General features: G+C 40.8%; 1 protein-coding gene across 2 annotated transcripts in view; it reads left to right on the top strand.

The window, feature by feature from the left end:
- The window catches only part of LOC103457427 (activin receptor type-2A), a 41922-nt gene that overhangs the window by 7877 nt on the left and 19122 nt on the right, over positions 1 to 14923 (top strand). For both annotated transcript variants that reach the window (XM_008397537.2, XM_008397546.2), the window contains exons 2-4: positions 9369 to 9576; positions 11942 to 12075; positions 13488 to 13642. In XM_008397537.2, the coding sequence (XP_008395759.1) occupies positions 9369 to 9576; positions 11942 to 12075; positions 13488 to 13642 (497 nt within the window). The remainder of the gene's footprint in view (positions 1 to 9368; positions 9577 to 11941; positions 12076 to 13487; positions 13643 to 14923) is intronic.

The following is a 14923-nucleotide window of genomic DNA, read 5'->3' on the forward strand; positions in this document are numbered from 1 at the left end:
CCTCCTCTACCTCTTTGTCTTCGGCCGTTTCCCGGTGATGCTGTGGGCTCGTCATCAGCCTGTTGCTCCACCTGTAATCTAATCCCAATTAAAAATACCCGGCAGTGTCTGGATTTTATTTTGGCAGCGGAGCTTCGTTCGTTCGCTATATATTTAGTTTCCACTAAATGTATAGCGGCAGAAGTCAGCGAGGTCGTGAAAGAGACGGCGTACCTCGTGTGATGACTCACGGCGGGGCGGGTCTTTTGATTGTAATTCTGCAGCATGGATTCCACCCTCTTCTCTTAAAAAAGCGATTTCTGGTTTGAAGATGCCGCAGCTGCAAACCCAGACACGTGAGTGTAAGGAGTTTGTACCCTACCAGAGATAAGGAGGCACTTTAAAAGGCTCCTCCTGTGAAGAATGCGTGGTATGCAGCACATCATGCGTGCGCTCCTGCTGCTGCTGCTGCTTCTGCAGAGACACCCAGGTGCTCTCCAGACCTGTCCTACCAGCAGCTCCATCAGCGCTAATTGAGGAGGAGACGGATGGGCTCGGGCATTCCAGCGAGGATTAGAGGGATTGGATTCAGTTGCTGAGTGTGTTGGTTTTTAATGCCCCCTCTCGCCCCTCCCCTCTCGCTGCCATGGGAAGACTGGTGTCTTTGTGAGCGGCTCCGGCGAGCCAGTCACCCCTGCCGTGTCACAACAACGTCTGATTGAGCGTTAATGTAGCACTCCAGAGAGTTCCTGGCTGCTCTGTGAAAACACTGTAAACCAGCGAGAGTCCTCTCCTACCCAACAGCTCAGCCTCAGCTGCTGGTGGAGAAACATGGAAGCAGTGGGATTATATAACCGGACCCCTGCAAACAACCTGAGGAGATCCAGTCCTGCTCAGACGTTTAATGATTTATCTAAACATTTCTTCATCTTTTATTTAAACCATCATACAACAAACAACTTAAGTGACCGTTGAATGCATGAAGTAACTGCAGACGTTTATCGATTTTCTTATTTGTATATAAACAGGCTCATATGTATCCATACACCCCTCTAATAAATGTTGCAACTCATCATTGAAGTTTCTTCAAGGAGTTATGTCATTAAGGTTCTCCAGTAGCAGTCAGACTTTCAACAAATCTAAAGACGCCTCTGACCGAAGACAATAACGTCCTGGATGACATCAGCAGTTTAAAATTAGAATAAAACATTTGATATGTTTTAGTGAACTTCTCTGGAATTGTTTTTGTCGGTCAGGTGATACTTCAGCTTTTAAGATGCTAATCAGTTGCTCCGGGTTGTAAACACACAATACCTTGTTGCCCTGGTTACGTATCATAACAACTGTGCAAAAACAAAAATGCAAGAGCAAAAAAATATTTCCAGCTGCACAGCGTCCAAAACCAGAGGGGACAATCGTCCAAACATGCAACACCTCATCCAAAAACCTTCTCACCAAAAGCCTAGAAGAAGAACAAATCAGAACTGAGAGTTACTCCAATAAATATCTAACTTAAACATTCTCCTGAACTGGTTAAAGATCTTAATGTAAAAACAAAAGAAACTCCAGAGATCAAGTTGATCAGGGGACTAAAAGTACATTTGGAGGAATCCAGACATCACTTTTAAATCTGGGAACATTGTACCAACTCTCAAGCATGGAGGTGGCAGCATCATGCTGTGACGCCTGAATAATTGAAGCTTGGAAACAGCTGAATGCTGCGGCAGAATAATAATCTTAAACATGAATCCAGCTTCATTTTTAAAGGGTGCATCCAGCAACATTCCCAAATTCCTAACCTCAACGTTATGGAAAACTGGATTTAAAAAGCAAAATATACCTAGAAGAGAGGTTGAAATGCATCAGATGTCAAGAATAACGAGATTTCCCCAGAAAACCTGCTAAACCAGGTGGATTCAGGCAGAAACATCTTTTCTTTGCTGGACTTTGTCTGGAATATCGATTAATGATGTTCAGCAGGATATTCCAGTCCACTCAGAGGTGGGCCTCCATGCTGCCCCGGGTGGCTGATCCCTGTGATATCCAGAGCACTAACATCTTTATCTAGGAGCTGCCCTGAAGGCAGGTAGGTGGGATGCATATCTAACCAGGAAGACAGGAAACAGAGGAGTGTAGCTGCGTTTCCACTGATTAACCGAGAACTCTGCAAAAGTCTGAATCATTTTCCGCGTTTTAAGGTGAAAAATCTACTGGATTTGTTGCTCAGTGTTTGTAACATCGACTCCCAGTATGGGGAGGATGAGGGTGTGGAAACCAGCAGCTGGAGGCTGTGACCTGTTGCACATATTAGGAAATAATCCAGACTAAAAAACATTTCTGTCTGGAAAAAGAAGCTGGACGGCCGGAATGTGACCCTGGGATCAGTGTCGAAGGGAAAGCAGCAGAACTCTGCTCCGTCCTGCATCTCCAACGGTTTACAGTAGCAGGATGTACTCTGAACAGGCGTAGGTTTGGCAGAGCACCTTCACATGGAGACACCGCTGCACGGGGATGAAATTTAGACGGATTTGTTTATGGCTGTTGCTCTAACCGAGCCTGACAGCTTCCAAAACAGCTCAGCTTGAACCCCTGATGAACCCAAAGGCTTGTCAATTCTTTTTATTTCCCTTTGCCTGTATCACCGATCTGCATCTGGTGCAGCCCGGTTCTCTCTACTTTAAGCACTTTATATCTAATAAAATATGGGTTTCTGTGTTATGAATGAACACAACTCACCTTGCTTTGGTCAAAAATTCATTAATAATTAATAAAAGGGAGTAAAATGACCTTGATCAGTAGATTTCCACTGCATCCACCATGAGTTTGTCACATTTCAAGTAAAAAAAACTGATAGACTTGCATTTCCTGGTGCTAAAATAAATACATCATTACATTATAATAGATCTAATCATATTACAAGGGACAATTTTTCAATATTTTGACCTGTTTAATCAAAAATAAGTAAATGATCAATTTAAAGTGCATTAAATTAATATTGTACTGCCTTGCTGCTCAGCTCATTTCATTCTGGTGAAAAGCTGAAATGTTTAAGCCACCTCTGTGCAGCAACAGGTGGGGAGGGGCAGTGTTGCATCACTTTAAGCTTGATAAATCTGAAGAAAACTCTTGAGTTATTCTAGCATGTCTGGGTTTTTGGAATGGTGGCTTTTTAAAACCAGTACAAAAATAAACGGGTCTTAAGGGTCTTCTAAACATACATCAGGAATGTTTTTACAATTAGCGGAAAAAACGGCTTAGGCTTCCAGTCATAGTCTTATTTTGATTCTGGACTTAAATATTCATTGCATCTATATTTATGCTAGGAACAAAGGCTCCAAATGGCATCGTACATTAGCGATTAGCACGCTTATTGTGGTTAGCTTTACTAAGTGGGAATTTCTGGAGGGTTAAATAGATTTCCAAATCTAACATGTCCTCAAAAGACGGGACAGTAGAGCTGCATTAGGTCCAGCTGAATCTTTACTTTATATTCAGGCGGAGCAACAATCAGGTCAAACACCTAATATACCAAACGTCTTAATTACTAAATGTGAACGTTCTTCTGTTGGTAATGGCATCTTCACTGAAGAGGGTTATTATTAGCATGACACTGTCTGCACTGTAGTTTTGCAAGCTGTGAGGTTAAAAATTGGACATGCGGTTGCGCACAACAGCCACCCCCAAATATGTCAAATACATTTATACAAGACATCGCCTCTAAAGAGATTTATAACCACCTACTTTAATATTTTAAACTGCAAATTTAAATTAATATGCATTATTACTACCGTAAAGCTACTGAAACTAGGAATATGAAAATTCTATATCTATTGAAAATTTTGTTCAATAGATATCCAATATTAATATTACTGTTATGACTGATAACTGATATTTCCCAATATTATATACATTTCTCTACTACAATGACCAGAAAGAGACGGATGAAAATAAATATTCACTGTACTTTAGAAAAATACTGAGAATAAGTATTTTGAGTATTTTGCTCACTATGACCCTTTTACACGACTACAGGGTTTCTCCCAGAGTATTATAAGCCTGACGGGCCACCAGGCTTTACTTGCCCCGTTGTTTATCTTAAATTATGTTTTAGATGTTGTTTTTACACACAACCTATAGAAAGACTAGTTTTATCTCATCCACTTATGTATTTTCTTTGTTGTTTATGTTTAATTTGCATAATTGCCTGTCAACATTTTTTAAAACAAAAACACATTGGAGCTTTTCTAGATTTCTTGGGGAAATCCTGAACAAACCTTTGGTCAGATTTTAATTGATAGACCAACAGTCGGGTATCAGATAATTGCGAAATAGAACCAGTTGGATTTAAACGTCACCTTCCCTTCGGTATTTCTTAACTTTTACAACTGAATGTTCTCTTGTTTTTCCCATGAGGAAGAGTAGCTAGAGGTGCATAACCAAACCCAAGTTAGCGCTCTCAGTGAGGTGAAATGAATGACTTGTATGTGGGATGAGTGCAGCCAGGTGCTGCTGCTGCTGCTGTGATTACAGATTTCTCCTGAATCAAGTCCCACATGCAGGAGCCGCATTTAGCCGCCTCTTGAGTCACGCAWGGSGGGGCGGGGGAGGCATGAGTGTCGGGTTGCATCAGCACCAACAACAAGCGTTGCCGGGAAGAAAAGAGCGGCCAGCTCTGCAGATAGCACTTTGACCTTCTGACCTCTGACCAAGTTCATTTTTCAACGCTGTGCAGGAATGTTTAGAAAAGCCCACAGAACCATACATCACCAGGAACGCAGATGATAAGTTGATCCTTGGAACAATTTCCATCATAACGAACAATCCCCGCTGCTGGCAGCCGCACAAAAACGGGCCCTTGATGAATGAGCTGTTTACCCACTTGAGTTCAGCGCCGCGCCGCCAAACGCCAAAGCGCCACTTCATTATGAGGCTCCAAAACAGGAAGCTGGAGCCGGTTCGTGTGTTTTAACGGGCTAAATAAGTGATATGACATCCTGTTTTAATGCAGTTATCAGCTCAGAACGAGGCGGCAGCTACACAGCAACAGAACAACACCTCCAAGTGGAGCTGGCCACCTGCCAGGGAGGCTTGGCTGATCATTTCMCACCCAGCATGCACCTCACCGGCCACTAGCGTCTCCCTCCAGCTTGGAAAGAGCTCACTTTGCTAGCGGAGAGGTGGAGCTCGTCCCCTGTGATGTTTGGTTTGTCTCTGTGGAGCGCTGGCCTCTTGTTTTGCAGAGAAGTGCAGCTTGACCCGTCCTCACCGAGAGAAAGGGGAGTGTGTTTGGAAATCCTTCTGGGAGAAATTACTCATGATTATGTTTCACAACTGGGCAAACACAATGGGTCAGGACTACATCAAACACTTCAGCATCCTGAAATAGATTATATATACTTCTATCTTTTCAAAAAATCACATTTTACTGTTTGTCTTTACTAGGATGCTTGTTCAAAGCCTACATTTTAAACATTTTAGCAATTAACACAAATCTTGTAAATATCTACTCTTCCATTAACATGTTCAGCAGCGCAAAGTTTAACATGACTGAATGATTGCTTTGGTTTCCACTGATGTGATTCAGTTCAGTAAATTATATCCAAGTGTGTAAATGTTGTTTTATTTCCCTTTGAGATTAAAGAATTTTTGAATTGAATTTGAATTCAAATTGATCCTATTGATTGTATCTATCTGTATCCATTCATCCGTCCGTCGAAAGCAATYCGTCGGGTGACTTGCATCAACTCTTTGCAGCTTTATTCTTTGTGAAGATCTCCATTGTAATGGAGTTATTTCTTTCCTGCAGGAATGTGAAGTGTTGTAATGATTTGAGGAAGGCTAACCGGCATTTCCTTTTCATATTAAAAGCCCAAAACYCCGATGAGCTGAAAAGTGGGTCAGGTGTTTAGACATTTTGCAGGGGAGGTGTTGCTGAAATGTCCGCAGCTAAAGTAGGTCACAGTTCTGCTCGATAAATCTCCGCTTTGAGTTGAACAGAGAGCTGTGTCTCAGTGAAATGCTACCAGGTCATTCCTCTCCACCTGAGGAAAGAAAACGGACCCGCTTGAACTTAAAGTTGGGAACACAGAAGCTGACGGAGGGAAACTGAGCTGGCTGCTGGAGTCTCTTGGACTCCATGTGAGTTTTTTCTGCCATTATTAGCATGCAGGTGATCACTTTTCATCCACTTGGCACTAAATGCAAATTGATGTCTGGACCTATGGAAAAGTTGCATTGTATTGGGTCATGTTGATTGATTTCTCTAATAAAAAGTGGCAGCATCATGAATGGAGCCAGGCGGTTACCATAGCACCCGACAGCGAGTTGCTTAAAAGATGCCCTGTTGAACTGTGTGACCCCAATTATAGATCCTGAAACACTTTTTCAAGTCTTCATCTTCGTTCTGAGAATGTGTTTCTGGCTTATCTTACATTCATGTATCTCAAGGTTCCCTCCATCTCTGTTGTCTGACTCTGATTATGATGGAGCGGCTACAATAAGTCTGAATTATCTGCAGCGTTCGGGTAAACAAAGCGAGCCGGTCCTTTCATGTCGTCTCATTCTACTGTGAATTTCTCCCTTCAGACAAAGCAGCTTTTTCTCGTTCGCTGCTGGGTGGAAACCGGGCCGTTGCACAATCCAGCAGCTTCCCATCATATCCGCCTTCGTAAACTTCAGTGCAACCCAGAAGATTGATTCTTGTGCTTTATGTCCTTCATATCCGGGCAGCTGTAGCTCACCTTTGGCAAGCGGCTCCATGTATTGTCACCTGTGATTGATTGGAGCTCTTAGCAGCCGTGTTTGCAGTTCACATGGCTCCGCGCTCTTTGAGACGACGCTCTGCTCGCAATACTTGGAAATGCATTTTAAAAAAAGAAAAGCTTCGTTTAAACATGCAGACCTTATCGCTGCAAGTCAGAGTTAAATCCAATGCTGCAGTTTAATTAGTTGATGTAGAATATTTTTGTTCTCCACATGATTTAAAACATTATTTATTTATGGTATATATTTTCATTTTAGAATATATTTAAATATGAAGCTTTTAGATAGAATTATTCTTTTGACTAAATTTATTTAGTATAAAAAGTTAATTTTATTTTTCAAATTTCTTTTAATTGAAAAGAAATTATATTTTTTAATTAAAAAATAAATKAATCAATTGCTGATGATATTCATTTATAAATGTTTGCTTAGAAATAAAATATGCACATTTATGTAGTATTTAAATGTTGGCTTAGATGTTTATTTAGAAGCTTTGAGATTAATTTATTCAAACTTTTCACATTATTTAGTTTAGTGTTTTGATCATTAATATGAATTTATGTTCTTTAATATGAATGTTTGTATTGCTCTTTAAATTTTTTTTCAGAAATTTTCTTAAAGATTATTAATTTATAATTTCATATTTATATTTTTTAAAGATGTTAAGTTTATTTAAAATGTGTATATATATATATTTACATTTTCATGTCCATTTCTTTATTTCTACTCATAGAGTGTAGAGAAAGTTGTCCCTGTTATAAAATAAATAGATTTTTGCAGCTGACAAGATGATTTTTTTTTAAAGTTTGTCACCTAAAGCAATAAGAATCAAATTGAGGTCAGATTTATATTTTCTTTAAATTTACCAGCCTGTAAAGACGGAGCAGCTCAGAGTTGCTGCTTTATTTCTGATCTGAACCCTCTAACAAACGGAGCTCATGCTTTGCTGCTGCATTCACTGCAAATCACGTAACACGGGAACTCAGAGTTGCATCGGGAGGAACATGCAGTCAGATTTCTCTCTTTTGAACACTGGGGCTTCTCTCCCATGTTCTGTTGCCCCGGGTGCTGGATGTTGGGCAAAATAACAATCCATCAACGCTGTCAGATCAAAGGAGTCGTCTCTAACCTCCGGATGCGGTGCTATTCCTGCAGGGCCATATCTAATGCACTTACGTCCCCATTATTGTCTTGTTCTTTCCTTTTCAGCAGCTTTTCTTCACACATAATTCCTGTTGCGGATGTGAGCGACTCGCTCCAGGGCGTTGTGGTGATGATAGATAGTTTCCTCAGTGCTAATTTTTATTCTTTTTTCTTTCTACTTTTAAGTGCAGGAAAAGTTGCAGGCGTTCTCCGTCCGATTATTCCCCGCGTCTCGTCGTTGCACATATGCGAAGCAAACCAATTATTTCTGCATTTTTCCGCCTTGCACATTCCACTCGCCTCAGTCACATATGCAACAGTTCCCGGCTGCACCTGTTGCTGCGAAATACTCCTCCACTTCAGAGAAAACGATGTGACGAGAGAAAAGCGCCGGCGGGTCCGGATGGGAGGCAGCGTGACCTCTCTGCAGCTGTTCCTGCTGGCTGCAGAGGGAGGCTGCAGGGCTCTCAGGAAGGCGTTAACCGGCTTTACTTGAAGCTGCCTTGCTGAAAAATGCATCACGTGTGTTAAATGAACATCCACTGCAGGAGATGAGAACCAATTTCTCGTGTCCCCGGCGTAAATTGCTCAATTATTCTCATATTTGTCTGAAGAATTCTGCAGGAATGAACAACAAGCAAACATTTATTGGTGTGGGATTTCTCTCTGTTTTCATTTAGCTGCACCTGGAGTCTGTAATCACACACAAGAACCCCAATCAGAGCATTTCACCTCCGAAAAATGTGATTTCTTTTATTTTTTTTATGTTAACCACTCGATGTACCTCAGCAGAGCTTGTTAGAAATCACTGATTGTTTCTCATTTGAGCTGCAGGGCTTGGAGAATAATGCACCGTTTTCAGAAGCTTTATGATGTTTGATTTACATGTTTAGAAACTGTTTCACATCAGAATATCCTTTTGAAAGAATAATTATACCCTTTTAATATTTCTGCATTCTTCACATTACTTTTATTAAAATGCTCTACAATTCCCAGCAGCTTTGCAAGTAAAGATTAGTAATTGAATATTCAGACGGTTAATGGGGTTTTCATTTGAATCCTTTTTTACACAATACTAGAAATACATGAAAATATGCAAATAAGCAATTAATTTTTTAAATAAGGAAATAAACATTTGATTGCCTAAAATGCAATGACTGCATTATTTATGTTTATGCTTAGTCATTAGTTGGAAAGGATGCATCTCCAGCTAAAAAATACATATGAAAAACCACTGGTGTATAAATGCAAAATGCACCTATGTTTTGCATACAGGATTCTTCTGTATCGTTGCTCACTTTGCATCCAGCCGCCTTTGATTTCCAAATAAAGTTAGAAAATCTCAGCAGATGCATAATTTTATTATTACTTTCGCTCATTGTGTAATTTGATGCTGTTATTCAAACAAAACTAAATTACCTTCTATTTCAGTTTGGAGAGCACAAACAGCCACACTGAAGTGAGTTCCCGTTTGTCCTCTGCAGGTGCCATTCTGGGACGCTCGGAGACGCAGGAATGTGTCCTCTTCAGCTCCAGCTGGGAGAAGGACCGAAGCAACCACACCGGGACCGAGGACTGCATTGGCGAAAAGGACAAGCGGCGGCACTGCTTCGCCACATGGAAGAACGTCTCTGGCACCATTGAGATCATCAAGCAGGGCTGCTGGCTGGACGACATGAACTGCTACGACAGGTACGCAGGGAGACTTTCAGTAAGTTTGTGGGAGCAGAAGTATTGTGTCCTTGCTGATGATTAAATAAAACAAATGATTCATTTTGGACTAAAGCTGCAGAAATATGCCCTGAAATTATGAATGTTTTATTTTCTTCAACTGAACCATGAGAAAATTCATATCCATTCAACTAGAGGCTTCTTTTTCTCATTATTTAATAATGTAAAAACATTAGTTTTGACCCAAAATGCTGTCAATGTTTTTCTGCACATAGCAAAACAAAAATAGCAATGAATTGATTTTAATTTAAGCAGTTCTTTCTAAAAATACCATAACTTCCCATTTCTGCGTTTAAATATAACGTCACAATAACAGTTTGACAAGAAGAACATATTTTAACTCCCAAAATAATCTGAAAACATTTTAGCACTAAATTATAACTACTGCGCTGTTCTGTGAGGCTAATTAAGAAATATTGAAATTGAATTGCTAAATTGTTAGCATGATATGCTAGCTTGTTCATTTGCATGTGTCTTGGCTAAAGAATGTTAGTCTGTCTTGACTTGTTTCAAGGAATTTAGCTTAATTTATCTATTGGTAAATTAATCTTAGTCTATCTCAGCTTAGTTCCATCATTTTAACCTTTGATAAATTTGTATTTTAGTTTATTTTAACCTAAGTTAGCTTAGTTTAGCCTATGTTAACTTAGTTTATCTTATGTTAGCATACTGTTGCATGGTTTAGCACAGTATGAGTTTAGTTTGTTGACGTTGGTTTAATTTAGCCTACCTACTTTAGCTTATTTTGTCTTTTGTCAAAAAAAAAAGTTCTTTACATTACTTTAGTTTAGCTTAGCCTATCTTGGTTTACCCTGTGTTAATTTATCCTATTTTAGCAGTTTTGGCTACACTAGCATAGTTTAAGATGTCAGTTTAGCCTACATTATCTTATTTTAATCTATGTTAGCATATATTGTATGAGTTTAGTTTGGTGATTACCCTGCTTACTTTAACTTGCTTATCTTTAGTTAAATTTGTTAGCTTAGTTTCTCTTGTCTTGGCTTAATTTAGTTTAGTTTACACTACTATATCTTAGTTTTGTTTAGCCTACATTAGTTTAGCTTATGTTAGCTTAGTTTATTTTGTAGGTTAATTAAGTTTCTTATTTCACCTTAGTCTGTCTTAGCTTGGTTAGGTCATTTTATTTGGACCTTCTGTTAAAATTAGTTTTGTTTACAATGCTTTAGATTAATTTATTCTACCTAGCCTGCCTTAGCTTGGCTTAATTTCAGTTGCCTTAAAATATTAGTATTTATTTATTCAGTTGCCTTAAAATATTTGTATTTATTTATTTATTTATTTATTTGAATTTATGACTCATTAAACTGAATCATAATTTGTCCTTCAGGTTTTTGGTCAGATCTTTGCAGGATTATTATCAGATAATGTTCAATCTGCTGGCGGTGGCTTTGAGTTTCTGTCAAACCCATCGATCAGATGTTCCATTAATAACTGAGTGATTAAAAGAAGCGTTTGCCCAGATCTTAGGTCTCAGTTATGAACTCAAACCTGAGTTCAGATTCTGTGAAGCATCGCCTCAGTTTTCATCCAGCTCAGAGATAGAAGTCTTTGTGAGGTAGCTTTACATTTATCGCCTGCAGACAGCTCTTCCTTTCTCATCAAGACAAAGCCAGCTCATCATGACTCACTGGCATCTCTAAACACATTTAAATTCACCTTGAGCACATTTTTTGTCCCTCGGCGTGCTTCCCATTCGAATAACTCGCACAAGGCCACATTTTAATTACTGCAACTGACAGAAATGAAAAAGCTTTGCGCTTGAAACTGATTAGATTTCTAAAATGTCTAAAAAAAGCATCTACTAATGAAGTGTGTCTTCATAGTTTTCTGCTCACTAGAACTTGAAGCTGGTATCAGGAGTTGGTTTGAGGCAATTTGTGTTTTCCTTTGATTCCCAAACGATAAAGTTGCAGTCCGCTGCGTTCAGGTGCCTCGGTTCAGACGGCGCCGGCTGGCCTCCCTGGAGAGCGCAGAGCAAGTCGAGGGCGGCTGCCACTTCCTTTGGCTTTTATCTGATGACTCTGAGAGAGTGAAATAGTGTGTGTGTGTGTGTGTGTGTGTGTGTGTGCGTGCGTGTGTGTGTATATTGGCTCACGTAGGAGTTATTTAATAAATGTTGTGTTTTATTGTCCTCTGTGGCTGTGAGGGAATGAAAAGAAGAGAGAGGAGTGTGTGTTCATGCTTTTTGCACAACGTCACATCTTTTATGTTCGATGCACTCTGAATAATAAAAGTGTCTCTGCGTGCAGAGATGGATGGCTCTGTGTGTGTGTGTTTCTAATTCCCACCTCGATGTCCTCTGCAGCTACGAGTGTGTGGAGAGGAAGGTGAGCCCCGAGGTTTTCTTCTGCTGCTGTGAAGGCAACATGTGCAACGAGAGGTTCATGTACGTCCCGGACACGCAGCCGCAGAATGACACCAGCCACTCCACCGCCTACAGTACGTACAGCGCAGCTTCTCTCCCCTGCATCATGTTGGAATACGACATCAGAGAAAAATAAATCAGCAATTTTAATCATTTTGAGCATTTCTTTAATTAAAAAAATGAGGCTGCTTGCATTTCTGATTGGATAATTAGAAACCTGCTTTGGCACAGTTTGAGTAATCCTGAAACAGTCCCACAGCATGATGGTGCCACTGGCAGACTTTTATGGTTGTGGCAGCATCATGCTGTGGGGCGTCTTCATTTGAATGAAGATGATGGAGCTGATGTGAATTTGTTGAAACCTGGAAACAGAACAACAACCTACTATACTTTTCTATTGTTCTGATGATTAATCACTTAAAAAAATTACACATTCTGCAGATTTTTTCATTAGAAATATGTTAAAAGATGCAATTCAATTCAATATTTAAACAGAAGCTTAAGCCTTTAATAGCCTGAAATGCAGTAAAAGCATCCTTGATTATTATGGAAAGGATGCAGATAAAAAAATCCTTTTAACATCAACATGTGAAAAGCTCAGTGTAGAGCTGATCTGTTCTGAACCAGAAAAAGTTGCTTAATAGAAATGTTTTGCAGAATTTGAACTGTTTGAAGCTAAAACTGCAACTTGAGGAGTTCTGGGTATAAATATTAAATCCAAAATGTGTGTATCTTTGTACAGTTTTTTATTAAATATTGCTCCGAGTGTGTTGCTCTTTTAGCGAAAGGCCTTTTATAGAGTTTCTATTCTCCAGTTAGTGATTAATCGATTACTTGTTTCAACCCCAAACAGAAGCTTTAGTGAAAAAGTTCAAAGCAAGAGCAGAATCCGCCTGGATGGAGGCTCTACTGAAGTGTTCAGATATCAGGAGTCCAGAGTTTGAACAGGAAGCTGTTTTTGCAGCAGCCTCCAGTCCTCCCAGTGTTTCCTCCAGCAGCGGCTCGTCCGACGTCCTTGCACTTCTCACTTTACAGCTACGAGGCTCGTCTGTCTGCTTGTGTTGGTTTGGATGTGACTGAGAGAAACCTGCAGACAGCCTGTTGTGTAAAGAAGTCGTCGCTAACAGCCTGAGAGGCCCACAGAGCAGCTGGCGAAGACCCTCCCCCACCCGTTGCCGGCTGCTGAATCAAACAGCGGCACCTTGTTACGGGCCGAGCCGGCAGAGAGCGCTGGTATTTTTGGCTGCAGGATTACGTTATGTCACGAGATGGATTTGCTAATCCTGCCCCACTCTTCTGTGTGTGTGTGTGTGTGTGTGTGTGGGGGGGGTGTGTGTGTGCGTGCGTGTTTGTGTGTGTGCGTGCGCGCTCTGATATGATCCCTAAGCACAGCGGCAGTAAGCTGGGGTTAGTGCCGTCCAATCGGATGCGTTTCCTAGCGTTCATTTCTCCTCTCCAACCACTTCCTGTCTGTCTGTCCCCGTAGCCACATCCAACCCGTTCTCCCCGAAGCCGGCGCTGTTCAGCACGCTGCTGTACTCCCTGGTCCCCATCATCGGCCTGGCCGGCGTCGTCCTCTTCTCCTTCTGGATGTGGAGGCACCACAAGCTGGCCTACCCTGCTGCCCTCGTCCCCACACATGTAAGTCTCACCCGGCACTCGGGCGTCCGAGTTTCTCTTTCTGTGTGTTCACCCGCGGTGACCTCACCTTTACCTGTTAAATGCTAACAGAGGAAATGGAAACCGTCTCAGTTCCTGAGCGTCACATTCGTCATTCCCAGGAAATAGAAGCAGCAGAAGCAGAAAGCAGCTTTATCACAACTTGAATCTGCTGTGTTTGACTGTAATGTCCTTAATCTGGACTCAAACATGTTTTACTGTTTAGAGCAGAGAAACGGTGGATGCTCAGGGTTTCACTGGAAACATGAGAGCAAAGCAGAGATGAATCAATTATGTTTATAGTTCCTGTCGTAAATTTACCAAGGTTTAAATATGTTAGCTGGTCCGACTTGAAAGTTCATCCACGTTTCTCTGTTTCACAAATTCCTTCAGTCTGGAGGAAGGAAACAGTTTGAAAGGAGAAATATTACAAACTAAAATCCCTCTGTCCAGCCGTCCATCATGTACTGACCTCAGCTCTGTAAACATCTGAGCTCGTTGCTTCCCAGGTAAAAATATCTCAGTCTTTAGTCATAGTCGGTTTCTGTGTCGTTTCTGTTCAGATCTGCTCAAACTCCGAATCTATCATGACTTCTGACTCCTGAGTTTGCAAAGTTGCTTTAGAATAAACCAAAGGAGAAATGTTTGGCTGAAACACACAAGAAAAAGGTCGTGCACGGAGGTGGAGGGGTGATGATAAGGGCAGCTGAAGTTTGGTTCAACCTGGACCAACATTCCTCCACATCGACTGAATCAGATAATTGTTACTTCAGATCATCTCAGAGGCTCGTTGAATCACAAACAGACAGACAAGTCTCTGTTCTTTTATGTTAAACTAGAAATCTATGAAAAAAAGCCTTGAAATGTTCCGCTCATGAACCTCGTGTGAACCTTCAGCTTCATGCTTTTTTAGAAATCTCTTTCATTGAATTTCATCTGAAATTCATTGTGCTGGTTGAGTTCGAACCTTTCAAAGTCTCATCTGGTCTCCCCACCTTTTTCTCTGCGTGCTTAAATGTTAAAAACATTCCTGAGAAATTAATGCATCCTCCTAAACTCCTGATGAATCTAAGCTTCTTGTTTCTCTCCATTGCAGCAGAGGTATATTCTGAGCTGCTCGGCAGCAGGGGGAAGAAAAGCAGAGCTTTCCAGTGTATGGAAGAGGAGTCAGGGGCCTCTGCATTATTGATGAGGCTTTATATAGGCAAACAAAACTAAACACAGAGAAGCTCGCAGCTCTGCCTCCGAAGATGGAGGTGGTGG

The sequence above is a fragment of the Poecilia reticulata genome, linkage group LG2, assembly GCF_000633615.1.
Source record: "Poecilia reticulata strain Guanapo linkage group LG2, Guppy_female_1.0+MT, whole genome shotgun sequence".
Classification (NCBI taxonomy): domain Eukaryota; kingdom Metazoa; phylum Chordata; class Actinopteri; order Cyprinodontiformes; family Poeciliidae; genus Poecilia; species Poecilia reticulata.